Here is a 19,994-nt window from a genome sequence, read left to right on the forward strand (position 1 = left end):
CGTTCTAAACCATTTTCTATTTGCCCAATGGTTTTCTCTAATTAAGTAAACACCATTTATTGTGAAAATTTATATGGAAGCATATAGAGTACGCCAGAAAAGCATTTATCGTCTTAAAATAATCCATTACGGAGGAGACATGGAGGTCCAAAGATTTGTTAAACCTAGGCTTAAATTAAACTTCGAATAACCGACCCTAAGGTTTCCTCATCTTATCATTACAATTTCCCCGCCGATAGCTCTGTGCATGATCTCTGTCATGGTTTTTCAGGTCATCTTTTACAGAAGGTTTAGACAAATAATTAGCCGCTTTTAAACAGTTTTTCAATCCTTGGATTCTTTATCATACTTTAAGTGGCTCTAAGCTTTTGTGTCAGAGTGTGACCATGAAGAAAAGTCGTATCCAAGTGTATTTATTGCCTTGCTCAGAAGATTCAAACTTTTGAGACTATGGATGAAATTCTGTCAGTGATTCTATAAACAAAATCGGGAAAGCTGAAGAAACTTAATTGAGCAATAACGTTTATTTTGCTCTACAAGTTGGAGAGAAAATGCACTTTTAATGTACGGGTCTTTAACAGTACTACTTTATCGTGGAGTTGAATTTGCTTAAAATATTGGATCTTTAATTGGAAACACCAGAGTATTTGTCACTTGAATTTCAAGTCGGCACACTTGCTTAAACCTTGATAGATAAAATGCATATTGTTAATTCTCAGTCAAAACAGCCATTTGAGACAACAACACACAGTTATCAAAGATAAGGTAAAATAATAAACAATGCCGAACTGTCAAAAAACAATTAGGCGACAATGTCACGGGAAACATATCCCTCCGTTTTCCTCTGTTAAAGAATTTTCAGTGAAAACTATTTCTAGAGCCTTAACTTGTTCGAACGAAGATCGGCCCTTCTTAAAGTTCGTTAATTCAAAATCTCATCTAAAATACTTCATAGACATGAGACATGTTAGAGAGTTACGCCAAACGTGACGACTTGAATTTGTACTTATTGTCGTTTACTGAACAGTTACTTCTGCAAAAAAGATCAGTAATTTCACGCCCGTTTTATCCATAACAATTGTTCTGGACAGTTTTTATCAGCCTATTTTCTATTTTGAGAAATTCTCAACTTGAATCTGAAGTTTGCTGTTTGTGGTAAACGTGATCGCGTGCCGAACGGACGCAACATTGTTGGCCAACAACTCCCAACATTGTTAGATAGTACATGTTGCCTCCGTTTGCACACCAAAAATAATCGAAGGTTATCAACTTCAACTTATTTGCTTTTACTTATACTTACACTGTTTAAAGGGCATTTACTTAGTACTAACAATTGTTAGAATTTCCCCGTAAATCCTCTATTAAGCCGCCGGGGTTCTTATTTGTTTCAAACACTTTTGAGGGGAGACTTAATACAGACGCGGGGCTTATTTGAGAGGGGGGTTTATTTCATTGAGCTAAGACTATGGTATCAGTTCAAACAATGAACCAGAATGCAAAGTGGAAAGGCTCAAGTCAAGAAGTTGGAGGTCATGCAGCCGAGGATCAAAAACAAATCTGAACTTCCAGCTGGTGAATAAACCATCCTAGATCTGTTCAAATGAAGTTTTACAGTGGTGATTGATTAATACACAAATACAGTCTGTCATTTATTAGTGAACAGTAATACAGGGGAGGAAAGAGGGGCTTAAAAGAGAGGGGGGCTTATTAACTTTCTTCCCCTGAAAAGAGGGGGGCTTAATAGAAGATTTATGGTATAACATGGAAGTCAATCTATGAACGTATGTGAACAGTAGCCAAAGGAACGACAACGATAGAGTTGGCCACTGTGCATGGTGTTAGCTATAGATTATCAATTAGAACCGGTCCAAGATTTCCTCCTAAATAAGGCACAATCGTTGCAGTTACATTTAGTGACTCTCACCTCCCCCCCCCCCCCCCCCTCCAAATCAGGCCATTTACGAGTTCCAAACAAGGCTAAATACAAAACCTTACTTGTGAAAATGAAAAAAAAAATCGTTTTCATATCAATAGCTTGGCACTTATCCTCGCTTAAAACAGATTAAGGTAACTCGGAAATAGTCTATTTCTTCTTCCTGAAGTTTATTTACGGTGGAATTTATTTAGGAAAGGGGAATCATAATAGCACGTGGACAATTAAACCGTTTACCGCGCCTTTCCGGACCCATTTCCTGCCTGATAAATATCCTTAACGTAAGCAAGTTAAGGTCGGATTTGAAAGAATTTTTGTGTGAATAGAGTATACCATTTATTCGAGCGATGTGTGACCAAATATGCTTTTGCAATGATTAATTTCGATAACGTAATAATAATACCCAAATCAGAAGCAGTGAGAATAAAAATATGTTTAAAGGCACGTTTTGTTATCGAAGGGAAATAATGTTTTTTGAGTAAGTCAGCTGACGTCTGATACAAATTGATGAATAATGTGCCAGCTTTTCTACTTAAAAATTTACCCAAAAATAAGGCTGTTTTTATTAATCATAATTTCTGAGTTGCGTTGGGTAAATCAGGGAGGCAAATCTTTCAGTGAAAGACTAATTCCCAGGAAGATTCAAAAGCAGTTATTCTCGAAATTCACACTAATTTATTTGTTTTGCTTTGTTGGGACAATGTTTTCGCAATCTCAACTGTTGTCTTGCGATGCAACAGCCGCAGAAAAGAAATTAAAAGTGAAACATCCCCTAGTTGGTGATCGGAATTTTTTTTAAGGGAAGAGCTTGTAAGTGTTACGTTAATGCTGTCCAAAAAAATTAAACAGATTCGTAGTTTTGAGTATTTGCTTGCTTTAAATGGCATGCTCGGGAGGCCGTTATTTGAGTGGCATAAAAATCACCAATCTGCGTGAACAGCGAGAAGTAAAGCCTGGAATGATTCAAATGAAAAGCCTATCAGCCATTAATTCAGTGGTAACAGCAACTTCAAGTAAATCTTTTGCAAATAATTATCTTTTCATTTATCAAATGTGAAAAACAAACATAACTCAAAGACATAATGAGTAGATTCACCATATCGCACCAACAGCTGAAAAATAAGGGAAGTATTATCTGATTATTTATTTGTCGTCTCAGTCCTGTGTGTAAATAAACAATCATATCTCACTGCTATATGAAAATTGAATGACCCAAACCTTTGATATTTTTAATAGTACTCGGAAACTAAACAATAAGTTCAGTCACCTCTTGCTGAAATTAAAATGAATCACCTTAACTCCCTGAGAACTTAAGAATATTCTAGCTACCACCTTTATAAAAAGGTCATCTCCTGTTCGTTAGTCAACTCTGTCTTAACCGTACGGACACCTCGCTGAAACAGACACGTAGAGTTGGTCCTTGCCTTTCTTTACTCATTTTATAGCTGACTCTTGCAATAAAGACGGACATCTCCCAAAGACTCCCCTAATTAAGACCGACACATATTGTGGGTTCCGATGTCGGTCGAGTCTACGAGAGAGTTGACTTTAATCAGTTAAAAACAAACCTTAGAACCTTATAGTGTGCAGTTGTTTTCAAGAGTTGCAGCGGCCCAGTCTCTGTAAAGCTACGTTTTCATATGAACATGTATTAAAGACTTCACGTCATTTACCAGCAATTTTTTTAAATGGTGGACAAATTTGTTGTTCAACACTCCTCCAAGTCGGCATCCAAGGAATGTTTAATTTTTGATAATTTGAATGCTTTAACGATATTCAAACCATATGAAACAGTTGTTTTAGTTACGTTTTGGTGTGATACAATTTAAATAATTTGCAAAAGAGCTCGAGAATTCATTTGAATAGTCAATAAATGATTTTTCGCCGACACAATCATCAACCTTCGAATACAGCCGTCTCTGGCTTGCTTCTCGCCATTAGAGAAATGTCCAAGACGGCGCGTGAGGAGCGAGGAGCCGAGACGGCTGTATTTCGCCTTCGGCATTGAATATAGTGGTGAAAATTAAGAACGAAAAGCTTGAGGCTATGTTCATACAATACTGGATAGTTTTTCGTATCTGGTTATATAATATTCACGAACACCTATCAGATACATGACTCTCCCTTTAGAGATCAGCGCGTCGCAGCTTCCCTTCGCTACAAAAATCGCCCCAAAATCAATGTTCTTATGTGTGAACAGAAACCTTATACGGTATGGTTTTCGTGCTGGTAAAAATAATATCAGGTATAGTGTGAACATAACCTTTCACATGGGTGGATCCAGGATTTTTTTTAGGAGGGGGTGCACTCGTCTCTTGCTCTACTTCAACACCAATAAACCACATAGTTTTTTTTTTGCAGAATATCCGTTGTATTAGAAAACCGCAGGTCATCTCAAGGGGAGGGGGGGTGCGCACCCCCTGCACCCTCCCCCTAGATCCACCCCTGTTTCAAACGATTACTGAATGTGACATTTTTTCATAACCCAATTCCCCAGCCATGGACTCCACGATGGAGGAAAGAGCAAAGAAGTCACGAAAAAGACAAATGTCAAGAGCCAAGCGAGTCTTAGCAAATCGTCGAGAACGAGAACGGGTCAGAAAAATGAACGACGCCTTTGAAGAGCTGCGAAGTACGATTCCGAACTACGAGGAAACCCGCGTGAAGACAAAACTAGAGCTGCTGCGGATCGCTACAAACTACATCCAAAGTCTGAAAGATTCCATTCAGAATAGTATTTCTGATGGCTATAACACTCCATTGATATACCCACCCGCTTATGAAATGGATCCAAACGGAGGACTGAAATCGGGACCCTGGATTTCCGAGTACACGAATCCGACTCAGCTCCCAGTTCCCCCGCCGCCAACATTTACCGAGTTGCCTAGTTTCCAGTTTCCTCCTCATCATCAGGCGGTTTCTAGTGGATCTCAGTTTTCCTCGCCAATACCTAACTCCAGTGAGACTTCAGCACAGGATTGTTACAGTCTTTGGTCAAATGGTTTCGCTGATTCTTTGTCAGGGGAGAGTTTGCTGTATAACGTACAGGTATAAATATTGAAAGCGCGCAGCCAATCTTCACATTGTTTGGCGCTTTAAAGGCGCTATTTCACGCTATTTGCTCCTTTGTTTTACAAAACTAAAACTTTTTTCGCATCAGTTGAATTCAAAAAATAAAAATAGTCCAGTTTTGTTATTTAAGACTATGTTCAGGTTTTGAAACTGTTTCCTGTCTCTGGTCTGTTACAACGGATGACAAGGATGGACATGGATTGAAATTTGAAAAAGTTGGCCTTCAGTGCCATGCCTGCAACGTCACCAAAAAAATATCCTGGTTAGAGCCAAAAAACAACTTTGCACGTGCATCACGCTTTTTTGTACATTTCTTAGCCGTTGTTGCACGACTGCGACATGAAACTTCCTAATTTCAGGCGCCCGCTTTATTGAGTAGGTGAGCACAACGGAAAAAGTTTCTTTTTCTTTTTCTAAACTTAGATACGGTCCTTTCGGATTTAACCAAGAAAATTTCGCCAACATTTGACAAATTAAATGAAATTAAATAACATCGATGAAGTTTGACGCAGGGCAAATTCACTTTTTCACGTTTTGGTTTGTTGTCATCCAGAAATTTTGCTACCATGGCAAAGTGACGTAATGACTTCTCCTCTCTATTAACCTAAAACAGCAAATGCACAGTTGACTGATGTAAGCCTTTTGTTTGTCTTGTCCCAGTCCTTTCCTTACCTTCCAGCTTTGGGCTTTGTACCACGTGAATGAATAAAGGGCCTATTAATAATGAGTACTGAGTTGTTACAGTCAACTCTTGCCTTGGGGACATCTCGGTAAAACGGACACCCCGATAAAACAGAGGGTAGCTAAATCCCAGGCAAAAAAATTGTGGCTATTACATCTCGCTAATGAGGACACTAAGTCAAGGTCCCTACAGTGTCCGCTATAAAGGAAGTTGACTGTATTCGGCGGCTTTGGGCTTTGCACCACGTAAATGACTGGCTATAAAAGGCCTATTAGTAATGAGTACTGGGTTGTTATATGTTAAACTCTTGTCAAAAGACCCATGACGTCACATTTCGGAATTAAAGTTTTTAAAAATGCGTCTTTTGGACCGCAATAACTGAAACAACATGACCTTTTGAACGATTTTTTTTTCTCTTCAACAGAATGCAGCTACAGGCTTGTACATTGAAGGCCATTAAAAAGTGCAGGAATTACCTTGGAAATGATCCCTTATTTTTCATACCGGAAAACAATAAAGACTTCTTTTTATTGTCTGGAAATGTATGAGCCAATTTCAGAATTCAAACTAAATTGTAAAATAAACTTTTTCTTTTCTTTTGATATTAGTGCAAATTTACGTAGAGGATGCCACTAAAATAGCGAAAGGGAGAAGGGAAACTGGAAACAAGAAACGGTAAATGGAAACGAGCACCTGGAAAGGAAAATGAAATAAGGGGACTGGGAACGAAATAGAGCATGGGAAATGGTTTTATTGATATCATAGGGCTGCGAAGTAAGTTAGACTTTTGTTTGCCATTTCTAAATGTTGTTCTGTCGGCAACATCCAGGGGCATCACGCCAACTCTAAAACTCTGAAAAAAAAGATAATAAAAGCTAAAACTACAAATACAACTAATATTAACTGCTAACAAAAGATAACCTGAAAGAGTTTACTTCTAAAAAATAGACAAGAATTATATATTGGCTGGTGACAGTTTCTTTTGGGAGTTTGTTCCATTCAGTTATTGGTGAAAGAAAGAAAATCTAAAACTATCCTTCTGTCCTTTCGGTATAAATACACTTAAAATCATGGCTTCCGTCGTATTCTCCTTTCACTATCTGGAATCAAATAGTCCTCCCATTTCCCATCTAGGAAACCATAGCACATCTTATACACTTGACGGACAGCCAGAATGTTGGATTATGCAAACAACATTTTCGATCGTTCTTTCCGCCTAACTCATTCATGCTGTTATTTTGTCGGTTAGTTTTTTTGTCGGGTCTGACCTTTTATTCAGAGTTTTAAGAGTTTCAGCTCCTTTTTAACCGATAAAACGATTGCCTGAGAGGATTTCAGAGTCCTTTTTAATAAGTCACATTACTTTTTTTGGCTTTGTTTTCAAAAGTAAAGTATATCTTTCATTTTGACGACTTCTCGCGTAAGAGAAAACTTATCATTAAATACTGCACAAAATCAAAACAATATTTTTGGTTGCATTTCTAAAAATATTCTGCCAAGTTCCACCTGAGAAAAATATTACCAAACTGCGGCTTGTTGCTTATACTGAGAAAGATATAGAGTACATCACTAATACAGTACAAAGAGAGGTGTGTTTTCTGATTTACCATCTTTTTAACAAAATGAGCTTTGTTTTTTTGTTTCAAGAATAACCTCTTAGTCATTTCAAATTCATCTCGCTGTTAATGTCAGCAGTATGTAGTTTTGCGTAAAAAAAATAGACTCTTTGGTTCTGGTATTTTAAGTTTTGATTAAATGACGAAACGTCTATAAAATGAAATTTTAACCGTCCACTAAGGAACTGTCCTTTATCGATATTTGCAATTCTGTGTAAAACATTTTCAGGTACTGATTAAAAATGTATTGTAGTAATAATTCAACAGGCCGTTTCAGTCACTATTTACAACTGCCAAGAGTAGTACAAAAATATTCAACACAAAAATTAATTTTTCAGCGCTACTTCAGTTTTCAGTTGAAACTTGACTGATACAACTGACATTGTTTTTATTCATTTTTTTTCTGCAACTAGATATTCCACTTTGCATGCATGAAAGGCTCTAAATAGACCACCTTTTATTAGCCTTAAGACACACCATCGTTATGCTAATATAAGACACGTTTGCGGTTTTAGTTATAAAATGAAGCTACAAGCTGAAAAAGTCATTAGCTGCCCAAAAGTCTTAATAAAGATTTGAATCAGGGAATAATCTTCTTAAATATCTCTAAGCCACTTAACTTGGAAAATATAAAGAAAAATATACGGCTTGCGGGACTGCTCGAGGTGATTCAAAATTTAAGCTTACGCCCACTTAGAAAGAAGCCTCGTTTTGAATTCAAGACCAGCTCAATGAATGTAAGGCTGTTTGTTCCAAACACCAAACAGTGTTGTTCAAACTTAGCTTATGGACGAGATTATTGAATGGTCAAATCAGAAGAAAAATTTGTTGAACAAGACGCTGATATTTCTTTATCCCCTGTTGTGCTTTTATTTTTTTTGCCGTACAAAAAGTTTCTAACATTTCTCTTTGCGTTCACCCAAAGTACTTTAGAACTGATTCAGGTGAGAAGCGTGTGTACTGCGCGTATTGTTTCTTACGAACCCTAACAATCGGAAATGAACTGGGGTTAGAGCCTTTGCAGTTGCAAAGCACAATCAAAACAATTTAACATAGATGTTAACATCAAGGTGAACATCCATTGTTTTCTTAGTAATGATACGTGCGAATATTAGCGGGTTGCTCTGCTTTTCCTATTTGCTAATCAGCGGGGAAGTTTGGAGTCAATGAACAGTCAGAATACACACAATTATCACAAGAACAAGTCATAAATTAACAACAACAAAACGCTTGGGACGCCACACGCGCGCTTGTTGTTCTTTTCTAAGAAAAAAATATTGTCTTTATTTCACTTGAGATTCAATTGATCATCCTCTTGTCGCAACCACCAACTGTTCGTAAAATATTTAGTGCAATAGCGTGTTTGTTTTTTTTTTTAGCAAGGGTCATCATGACCAGAAATGCTGGCAAACGACAACAAAGAAGCAAGCAAACATTTAGGATATATGAACTTTAATTCCACATTTCACAGTTTAAAAAACCTCCGACTTTTTGCAGCTTATATACTAGTTTAAAAATTTATGAATCAAGGCTAAGCATGTCCCTCTTGTGAAATTTGTTTTGAAATATCCTTAATTTGTTTACGAAATAATAATTTTCTATCTATCAGGCATCTAATGTTAGCTTTCTGATAAAGTTTCTTTTTCTTTCTCTTTTCCTTTTTTTTCTTTTTTCACCATTTTTTCTAATCTCAATGCTTATAAAACCCCTTCTTTTTTCTCCCTAGTAATTCTATCTGTTTGCAATATTAAGGCTCTTAAATTTTAATGAGCTTGAGAAATGAGTATTTTCGGTGTAGCATCGGTTGTGGGTGTGATTGCTCAATCGCATTTTCGCTTGCAAGTTTTCCTTTTAGGTAATACTGAAGACTGTATACAATCGACGCAAAAAAGAAAATGTATCAAAAAATATACAGCCGAATTTTTTGCATGCTTTATAGTCAGTTGTAGAGGAACCCGGAGGAAACAACTTTACATTTCGAGTGAGACTAATGTTGACAAGAAAGTTTGTTCAGTAGAAACAGATAAATTGTTTATCCTTGAACTTTTTAAATGTTTTATGTCCCACGAAAATTACTAATAATAATACTTCTTTTCGATTTATCGGCTGTCTGTCAATAATTTTTTTTTTTGGCGAGGGACGAAATTTTTTTGTAGACAATTTTATTTCTTAAACTAAGGCATTCACATTAAAATAGAAATCATCCTCTTTCTTAGCACGTTGTTCAGTGGCTTTATTGCGACTACTATGTTTCCTTTTCTGTTGATTTAATTGCTGAAGTCGATATTTTATGAGAAATCTGAATCACTAGCCTCCCAAATTAGTTTCGTTGCAAAGTCGCCTTCATCGCGCATATTCCCTTTTCTAAACAGTTTAAAGTTTAAAGGGTCAACTTTACGTTGGTGGTGTCTTTGCTTTCGGATGTCATTGGCTTCTCCTCTTTGCCATCCAAAAAAAAAACAAGAAACGAAATATCAGCATGATTTTCAGGTTCCTGGAGCGGTTTTAATTGCCTTGACGACAGCCGAATCCATTTTGCTCCTCAGCGCATTGTATTAGAAAAGCCCCAATTAATTTAATGTATTCCATTACGTCTGGAGAGTGATACAGGGTGTCTAAATAAAAAAAAAGGCCCTGCGGGAGGTATTTTTGTGGCAATAAGTTAAGAAGTTGTGGTTTAATAGACTCGCGAGCGTCTTATCACTCAATTCACCCCTGACAGTGAACAATTTTCAAAGGCGGGAAAGCAATGGTATACTGTGAACAGTTAATCATCTTTTTTGCAGTTAAACAATTGAAGGAACAGTATGTTTTCAAAGCATGTTTCCGGCGTTCAAAAGCTCAGTAACTAAGCGAAAAAAATTCCACCTGCCAGAGTTTATTCAACGGAATTTTAACAAAGGGAATAAAGTGTCGCTTCGAGGGACGACACGAAATAGGTTAAACAGCACTAGTCAATTAGAACAAGGAAGATGGCAGTTATAACTTTTAAAAGTTTTGTCATTAACAAGTGTGAGAATTACTTGACGGTTTAAAACTTCAGGCAAAAAACAACCAGTGGTCTTCATTTTCACGAATCTTTTAATTATTGCCATGCAAAGAATATTCAATAGTGCGGTCTTATTCAAGATCGTGTAACTAAATTTAAGTGTTAAATTGAAATTTTAACATTGTAAAGAGGTTACTGAATCGTGCTTTGTACTTGTTCTTGACAAATGAGGATAATTTATTTCATAGCCATTAAAATAACAACATTACACCAGTGCCTCTTGGTCGCAAAAATAGTTAGTAAAGTATAAGTATTTGGAATATTATTCAAGAGAGCATAAATACTTCAAAATTCAGCTCATTGTGGTTCCTATCGAACTCTTATTTCGGTGATAATTCTAAATCATGTCAACATGATTAACTACAAATATTTCAGTTAAGTACAAATTGCAAGTTGCGTTTTTAAAAAAATTGCTCGCGTTCTTCCACTTGCGAATGGAATCTTTGAATGCCTTTATTCCCAGGTAGAAAAATGTTGTTGGAAATATTTAGTAAACTGACTTATAAATGAGTACTCTTGTTATTTAGAAGTTAAATTAGAGTCAATTCCTCGACAAAGTAAAAAATGTTAATTAAGCACAAAAAAAAGTGCTTCTGTCATGTTTCAGCGAATCCAACAAATTATTCGGATAAGTCTTTGAGAATTCTCAATGCGCTTGTTCAACGTGTTCTTTTAAGTCTGTCTTTTTCGAGAAACGTTTGCGGCAAGTCCTACAGTGAAATGGCAAATTATCTGAATGGGTGTGCATATGGAATTTCAGATTGGACATCTTGTTAAAGGCTCGATTACACTGGTTGCATCGGAACGGCTTTTCTCCCGTGTGAATCATGATATGATTACGCAGGTTACCCTTCTGGTGAAAGCCCTTGCCGCAGATGTCGCAGATGAAGGCCTTCTTGTCACTATGTGTTCGCAGATGCGTTTTGAGGGTGGACGACCGGTTGAAGCTTTTCCCACATTCGTCACATTTATGCGGTTTTTTCTCGGTGTGGATGATCTTATGCCGGCAGAGGGTACTCGATAGGCGAAACCCTTTTCCGCAGACGTTACACACAAACGGTCGGCTCTTAGTGTGATCGGGCATTTTTAAGTGGATTGACAGAGTGTACTTGGTCTTGAAAACTTTGCCACACTGATTGCATTTGTGGACAGTTTTGTCTGAGCGATTCTTCGCGCCTGTGCCATTCAGCTCATTTGCTTTATTCATAGGAGGGAATTTTCTATTCGTGGAAGGTGTCACCCGTTTCAAATCGCCCGAAGATGAGTTAGCTTTTTTACTCGATTCGAATCCACCTGTTCCTGAATTTTGAAACAATTCGTTTCCCTGGAGAATTCTGTGTCCGGCTATCAATGAAATTTCACTAAGGCTGCTTTTTTGAGCATCTTTCTCCGACATTTTCTTTTCATTATTAATGAAATCATCTGCAAACCTCAAAATCTTTCCGATATCATTTACGCGCCTGTCAATTCGGACATCGGCTGGATAAGATAATTTCTTTTTCTTCTGAAACGCATTAAGCAACTCCTCTTCGGCATCTTCTTTCTTTATCTTTGTCGGCCCGCCCGGCCGCTTGCTTCGTCTGACGTCTGAGAAATCTTTGCTCGTCGACTTTTCCCCATCTGCGAATTAAAAACGCGACATGCATGATACTTCTACTAAAATGTTAAAATGAACACACAGCTCTAACATGAAAGTGGCCTATGACATGTTTACATAGAGACGCTCTGAATTTTGAGACAATTCGAATTAACGCATTCTAGCAAATACTTAAAATGATTTGGATTCAGAAAATAGAAGTATATAATGCAGAACTGACCTTGATGGATGAAAAGTATTTTTTCCTCACTGAAATAATTACCATCATCAAAATCTCTTTTCAGCAGAAAAGCTCTCGGCATCGCAGTAGATTTGCGGTATATTAAGAGAATTTGTCAAGGCCGTTGCGATGCGAAGTTGTTTCCTCTAGAGAGGAAATTTGGCGCGATTCAAGCGTAGATCTTTAGGCAATCTGGTCTCTGTAAGACTGAGCGGTTTTCCTTTGTGTAGCTTCATCTTATAGCAACTCAGTGAGTGCGAAATCTTTTAACAACTTTATGTCATGGGGACTCAGATAGATCTCTGCATTGTGTTCCGTTTGGATGATTAACTTATCGGCCAATCAGATTTCGTCAGGTCTGGAAACCTGCAAACATATTGAATAATTTATAAACTGCACATATGAAAATAACTCTACAACACCTGCTTCTGTTGGCTTCAATTTTCATACTCTTATCAGAAAATCCGCAGACAAATTCTCCGTAGGAATAATCAAGAGTATATTCTCTGGCCAAAACATCATGGTACGTACTTTCGCAGTTCTTCGAACTTTTTCTGAGGGGTACTCGTTTTTTGGTGTTAACCGGTTTGGGTATAGTCGACCTCTTCTACACCCGTTGCGCTGTAATAAAAATGCAAATACTGAAGAATTCGCTCTTGAAAATATTTATCCCTCTCTCGCTAGGGTGTAATAAGTGATGTTTAAGGCTATAGGCCGGCCTATTGGATCTTGGTTCATAATAACTAAAGCTAGCTTTATTACTGGCCACTGGTAGAGGTCTTTGTGTAGAAATCTTTTTTGTCATTTCAATGGTATTTATGAGTCCGCCTTCGCATCCGCAAAATTCTCCCACCTTTGGCCAAGGAAGAAGACATTTATTTACCGTTTATTTTGAATTTCCTTCAGTCTTTTGGCTTCGGTAAGGTTTTCCCCCAAACCTCTCGGCATAAATTAATCTTACCGCAGTTCCATCCAATCCAGCACTCGCTATCTTCTATCATTGCAAAACTATCGGCCCAGAGTTTGTTTATTTAATTCAGTATTATGATCGGTCGCCAGTTTGTCTCTAAAGCCTCAATAACTCCTCGAGAATTGTTTTGCTTTTTCTATGCTTTCACAACAAAGGGGATCTATGTGGTGTAGGGCCGCCATTATTACGGCAGGTAAAATCCCCACTGTGCCTTTATTTCATCTAACTCGAAACACTTGATAACCATTGTGCAATTTAAAATAACTAGCTTTCACGTTTGTGGTGTTACTACACTAGCTTTACTAGCCAACTTTATTATAATTCAACAAAACAAAATTCGGTCTCAGACGACCACAATGATCTGACTATCTCCTTTTAGCGTAAGGGTGTTTTAAAATGAAAATTAAAACAATGGGATTAGGATTGATAAAATATCGACAAGATCTAACTAAAATTAAAGCTTGCGCACTGTTTATCTGAAAAAAAAATTAAGCGCACTTGATACCTTAAATTTTCAGCTTGTGGTAGAAAATGTTCCAATTTTTAACACCCATTGAAGCGATACAAACGAAGAAAGATTGCGATCGTTTGGGTCCAAGCGCAACTAAAATTTCTTGACAAAATAAATCGATGGGGGAAAAAGTCAATATCAAAATTTTCAAAGGAAAATAATTTCACCGACTGTTTCTTGGGGCGAAAATTCATTTCAAGAGCGAATAAAAGGTGCAAACTACAGTTTCTATTTGTCCACGTAATAGACTGGTAAAATATGTTATACATCATTTCCGCGTTGGACGAATGTCGCCTTTCGAATTCAAAACACTTTTATGAGGATTAATTAAATTTCCCAAATTCATCGTTTGCATATTATGAACTTTCTTGGTCTTAAAATATTTGCTAGCTATCGAAATGCGGAGAATCCCACTAAAAACGTAACAAATCGATAACCAAAAGAAATTCGGGAAACCTCTCCAAGGCGTGTATTGTAATGATACTCTTTTCGCGTTCCGATTATTTTTCCGTTACATACAAACATATTGGTCGCAAAACCTGTAAGAAAAATGTTTTGCCAATGGCGCAATAATTGAGAAACAACGCTTATAATTATGATTACTTTTAGGAGTGTACGAGACTTTGATCGCTTTTGCGCTTTTGAAGAGTAGAACTTATTTGAAAAGAAAATCATTTTTAAGACTCGTTAATCGAGACGTGTTAACTTTAAAGACAAGTGTCATCATTTCTCTTTTTATACTTACAGTATTAGTGGCTTGAAGTCATATGAGCTGTATTTTACGCGAACGCTTATATATTAGATACTGAATCGGAATGGAAGTAATATTCTTGATTTTGGAGCCTTCGTTTTGTTTACAAAAAATTATTTCAACAAATGAAGCTGTCGAAGTTTTAAAAGATATCGTTTGCGCGAGTTAATCATCATAACTCACACAAACAGGTGCAAGCATTATTTTACGTCTTAGCATATATTATAACAGACATCAAAAAAGAACCCATTTTTTACTGCTTTAATGGCTATATCAATACAGTCCATTATCCTCTTTTGAGAAATTTTCTATGGGCTATTTAAATTGCGTTCTCGTTCGATGAATGAGTTCTTTTGACTGATCCTGCATCGTTTTGTTACGAACTGTAAAGTGAACTGTCAGTCAAACGCAATTTTTTAAATTTGCAAATGACTTATTTCGTTGTGACTTTAGTTTATTACCAGTACCGAAAAGACATTAAGCTTCTTGTCATTTTTCCTTTTTTTTTCCTTTAACATTAGCACAACAGGACTCAAATAGCACATTACAAAAGATATTAAGTCCAACTAAGATCATTTTTTTTTCGAAACACAAGATTATCACAGTGCTAATATGTCGTCAAATGTATGCTGTACATTTCTCTCCAGTGCAAAGTATCGTTCTTGTTCTTTCGCTAGTGACAGAGATCGTAAAAGTCTCGCAAGAAATTAAGCAACTTTCTCTTATAACCAGGTCTTAATTTCACTTGGCTAAGCCAAATTTTCCTGCCGTTCAACCCACTAATTACAGAGCGAGCTCTTTAGCCCACACAGCTTGGCGGGACTTCCAAGTCAATGATCATCATTTCTCTGTTTTTAAAACAGACTACTCGCGTGCGTTAGCATTGTTATCTTCTTGAATTTCCAACAAATAGTTGGCAGCTATTAGTATCATAAAGTTAATGTTATGTTTTCCTCACAACCTCTGAACGTAGCTGACAAACGTTATTGCGAAATGTGTTCCTTTTTCACATTTTCAGTTGAATTTAGTGTAATAAATATTATACAGGATAGGCAGGTATACGTATTTCGTTCTTACGAATGATTTCTTAGAATTTATTCCAGCTGGATTATCTCTAATTAGAGAATTAAGTTCAGTAGAATACAAAGCAAAGACCTGTGATCCACAGTCGAAATCCCACACTGTTAAAACGTCTTCTCAGGTTTCGTTAGTTAATTAAAATACTAGAGGAGATGAGAGCTAAAGGAAGGTAGCAAAATGTATTGATGGTCCAGTTCTTTTTGAGACAACAAATGTAAATGAACAAGAGACATTTTAAAGCCTGCGTCTTCTGTTTACTTTCTAATGACCCCCGAAAAAAAACACTGAGCAGTGAAGCCGCAAAAAGAATAGAGTGCAAGCTGGAGTCTGCTTTTAATCACTTCATTCGAATCATCGTTTGCATTTTTCAACGAAATAGAAGTAAATTCAGTACAGTTGCGTTCCAGTGCACAACTGAAAAACGAAAATGCGCCGATAATTAGGATCTTCAAAAACCCAACACTACAACAAAGGAAGTTTTTCGAACACCAGCAATTTTCGTGTGCTAACACTGAAAGGCAAAGAACTCTTTATTTTAGGTCGTCTCACCTTACTCTAAAGACAAGCGATTAAAAATGCATAGAGGTTTTCAAAACCGTATTAACAAAAAGATTTTGGAACGACAATTTTTATCGTTACAAAATTTCCCAGTTGTAATAAGCGAGAAGCAATAAAATGAAACGAGTGTCTCCACAGAAACCTCGCTTAATCAAAGACCGAACAGTAAGAGGAGAAAAACAAAACAGGTTTTGTGAAGTTCAATCTCGCGTCTGCAGACAAGCAGGGTGATTAAAAATGCATACTAGATGATTTGGTAACGATGAAATTAGCAACTTCATAGACGATCACGAGTCCCAATTGTTTCCAATTTTTTCGTTCTTTTTGCTAATAAACATGAATGCGGAGTTTGAAGGAATAGAGTATCCCTGCAAAATAATTTTTTGAAAACGAGTTTTTTCTAAGAGGAAAAACAAATAAGTCATTTGCATACATGAAATATTGGCCAAAACAACATCATAATAAGCTCATGCCATTTCTGTGAACTCCACTTGCTCATTTTCTGCATGCTTTGCCCGCATGGAAAATTTCCTGCACTTAAACTTTCCTGCCCCTTATACGAATCTGAAATTACTTTTTCCATAGTCTAATATTCGCAGTTAAAACCCATTGAAACAGGTTCCCTTTTTAATAATGAAGGAAAGTGAACTGGTCAGCCCCCAGCTTACATCACGCAAATTACGTCAGAGATTTAAATATCCAACCTTTTGGATATTCAAGTTTTATGAAATTCATGATAAGTAGGCAGAATCGTACCTAATTAATGCAGGTAGCATGACCTGCCAAACCTTTATCTTGGGTTTCACTGTCTACAAAACAAACAGTCTTCTTTGCCGGACTATGGGATCAAAGCATAAATACAAGCTCAGACACAAGCACGAGGGAAAAGATTTCCTTTCTTAATTGTGCTAAACCCCGGGGTACTCAAAAATATTTTGGTAGTAAATGCTGAGTGACCTAGGCTATTTCCACACTTCACCCGATAGCTTGTCGTGTCGGCTTGACAAGCTATCTCGCCAAATCTCGCTTGTGTAAGGGAATCCAAGGCAGCCTTGGATTCTGGTTCCAGGTACAGTGAAATCTCTATTAAGCGGACACCCATGTGTCCGCTTAATAGAGGTTGTAAAAATTGCGCAACGTTTGTTAACGATCAACATTCAACGGTTACCCTGTACTGTGATAAAGTTGCATCTTGTTAAAGAAGCTATCCAGTCGATATCCAGAGTTCAAGTTCGTTACCTTTCATTACCAACTTTAATTTGTTTCAGTAAATGCAAAATCATTAACTGACTTCAGTCCGTATTTCAAGGACGTAATCCAAAACTACCATTGTCAATTCAGTCCGGTGTCCGCTTAATAGAAATTAGCCAAATATACCTTTTTTTTAGTGTCCGAAGTCCGCTTAATAGAGGTTTCACTGTACTAGATTCTAGTCTTTTTCAGTGGAACTTGGATTCTGGATGCCGGACTCCCCAATTGTTAGTGGGTTCCGGACTCGTTGAGCTGTATTCCGGATTCCGAAGCCCAGGATTCCAGATTCCACAAGTAAAATTTTCCCCGATTCCGGATTCTTAAAGAAAAAATTTGCATAAAAGTAGTGTGATATTAACCCTTTAAGCCCTAAGAGTGACCAGAATCAAATTTCTCCTTGTAATATCAGTGCTTTGTAAAATAGAGTGGTCATGAGAATTACAGACATGATCACACGAGATGAATTTGTTTGACATCAACTTCTCCCCACTACTTCTGTAGGAGTATATAGGAACAACAACAAATGAGAATTCAGATTTTGATCTTAGGGTTTAAAGGATTAAGATGCTCCCCTTTTGTGTGAGGCGGCCATGAATTTTTTTTAGGAGAAAACCAATAGATTTTATTTTCTAAATCAAATGCATGTTAGGGCAGGTTATTATATTACAAAAACAGTAATGATCAATTAAACTAACCATTGAAACAAAATGGTGCAACATCTACAACGAACAGAGAATAAAACTTGAAAATTTAGTGAGCATAAATGCACGCAAAAATTTGAACAATTTCTTTTTCTTATTGAACAAATAGAGTTTGCTTAGCTCCATACTCCACCTCCTTCCTACCTTTTTGTCACACTCAAATTTTCCATTTTTAACTATGCCGACCATTAAGTGACTCGACCCATATTGCTGGTTTGCACGTGACGTCATGGCGGCAATGTTGGTGCTCAAGAACAAAAGCATTCCTCTCCTCTGGGAACTAAACTCTATTTTCATTTCAATTCTTCGAGAAAACATTCCATTGCATTGACCCCCAACATGGCCGCCCTGTCACGTGGTTGCAAACCAAGAATTGTTGTAGACATATCGTCCTTCCGAAAGTCTCGAAACAAAAAATAACCTTCCTTCCGAACCCATAGGGTTCTATTTCCTTTTTTACTCAGCACACCTTTGTATTTTATAAATGGCAAGTGAGAGGCCAGAAGATGGAGCCATTTAACTTAACAACACTTATTTTGAGCGCAATGTAGACATGTTTCGCGCACGAGATTGTACTTCTTGTAGTTTTCTGGTTCTGTTTCTTTGCGCTCGAAGCAGTTTGGCATTGATCGTCTCAGAGGTCAGCGGTGGAGGTTCGTCCAGTCTGCGCAGGCTCAAAGGTAGCCTGGCCCAGGGAATAACAGTTTCCTTGCGCTTGTTTCCGTCGAGAACTTCAAAAGCAATGGTATTTTTTGTCTTTCCGAGTTCAAGAGAGCGCACAGTATTGCTACTAGATAAGCGGCTTTGAAATGCTCCTAGTTTATTCTTAAAATTTTCAATGAGCTTTTCTTTAGCATCAACGTTCAATTGCTGTTGGTTGTCCATGCGGGTTGCTTTAAGTTCAGCAATCCGGCTTGTACCAGTGGACGTTAATCCACCCCCGGCAGTGAACATCTAAAAGATAACGGCCTTTCTATAAGTACACGAACAATTCCTCAACCGAGAAATTATTTTATTTATTGGCCAAGTAAAAAATATACTTTTAATACAAAAAATGTCACTTTGGGTCCGTCAGTTCTTTTAGTAAGAGAAAACGTTTAACATATAAACAAACCAGACAGGCATGCCTTATAAGGTATTGCAGACCTATATAGTTCTGTATTCACCATAGGGCATTGGACATTTTTAAAGTTGTTACTGAGATCCGGGAACCCAATCTCGTCCCCAGAGCTTTCGACACTTACGTCCACCTTGGTGCTGACCAAAAGGATCGCTGCCTCTGAGCGTGTCTTTGGTTGATCCCGTATTGGACTATTCACCATTTTTACCTTGACCATAATGCAACTTGATTACACTTACCCCCTCCCTCCCCAAAAAAAAAGAACAAAAAAAATTTGCAGACCCGTTTTTTGCTAATTTCTCTTGGGTATAACAGGCGTCCTAAGAGCAATCCAAGACAATGGTTCTGCAAACTTTTTTATGATGGTACATGTGAAAATGGTGAATAAGAATGATTTTTCAAAAGGCGACACAACCTCTGTTCCTCTGTTAACAAATTTGAGATCGGTTGGGAATCTGTAACAATATTCATGCCTCTAAACAGTCCCGCATTTCAGTTCAAAACAACCGTTCTTCGTATTATCAGTCTCTCATGCAGCATCGTGATTTAGACCAGGGCACAACTTACCTGGAAAATCCTATTCTCCAGTTCCTTTGTAGCCACTGCCAACAATAACTCTCTAGTCTTGACTGAACTTCCAGCAGTCATCTACGCGAATTAAAAACTAAATCAAAGTTCTGAATATTTTGACGTCATTTCAACGATTGTAATCACTTAAAAGATTGATAAGGCCTGTTTTGGTAGATATTATGCATCATATAACTACTATGTCATTTTGTTCTTTTGTTGCAAAGTTAATATCATTTACTAGATCAGTACTTACGCTTAAAACCTTGATTTCTAGCTGCTTTTTGGCCATGGAGAGAAGCACGTTACGATCCAT

The 19,994-nt window shown here is 37.2% G+C and overlaps 2 protein-coding genes across 4 annotated transcripts; one reads left to right on the forward strand and one right to left on the reverse strand.

Moving 5' to 3' along the window:
- Positions 1-4,432: 4,432 nt before the first annotated feature.
- LOC140932794 (neurogenin-3-like) lies at positions 4,433-6,265 on the forward strand. Its single transcript, XM_073382305.1, has 2 exons — positions 4,433-4,981; positions 6,112-6,265. Exons 1-2 carry the CDS (start codon positions 4,433-4,435, stop codon positions 6,145-6,147), a joined length of 585 nt encoding a protein of 194 aa, XP_073238406.1. The 3' UTR covers positions 6,148-6,265.
- Positions 6,266-10,379: 4,114 nt separating this feature from the next.
- LOC140933189 (uncharacterized) lies at positions 10,380-14,547 on the reverse strand. Of its 3 annotated transcripts, none has more exons than XM_073382701.1 (3): positions 14,396-14,547; positions 12,170-12,535; positions 10,380-11,972 (listed from the first exon to the last, which is right to left on the reverse strand). In XM_073382701.1, exons 2-3 carry the CDS (start codon positions 12,249-12,251, stop codon positions 10,999-11,001), a joined length of 1,056 nt encoding a protein of 351 aa, XP_073238802.1. In that variant the 5' UTR covers positions 12,252-12,535; positions 14,396-14,547; the 3' UTR covers positions 10,380-10,998. The 3 variants fall into 3 exon arrangements, with proteins under 3 accessions (XP_073238802.1, XP_073238804.1, XP_073238803.1); XM_073382703.1 differs by lacking the exon at positions 14,396-14,547 and adding an exon at positions 13,053-13,139; XM_073382702.1 differs by lacking the exon at positions 14,396-14,547 and adding an exon at positions 12,701-12,949.
- Between the last annotated feature and the right edge of the window lie 5,447 nt (positions 14,548-19,994).

This window comes from Porites lutea, chromosome 4 (genome assembly GCF_958299795.1).
Source record: "Porites lutea chromosome 4, jaPorLute2.1, whole genome shotgun sequence".
Lineage (NCBI taxonomy): Eukaryota > Metazoa > Cnidaria > Anthozoa > Scleractinia > Poritidae > Porites > Porites lutea.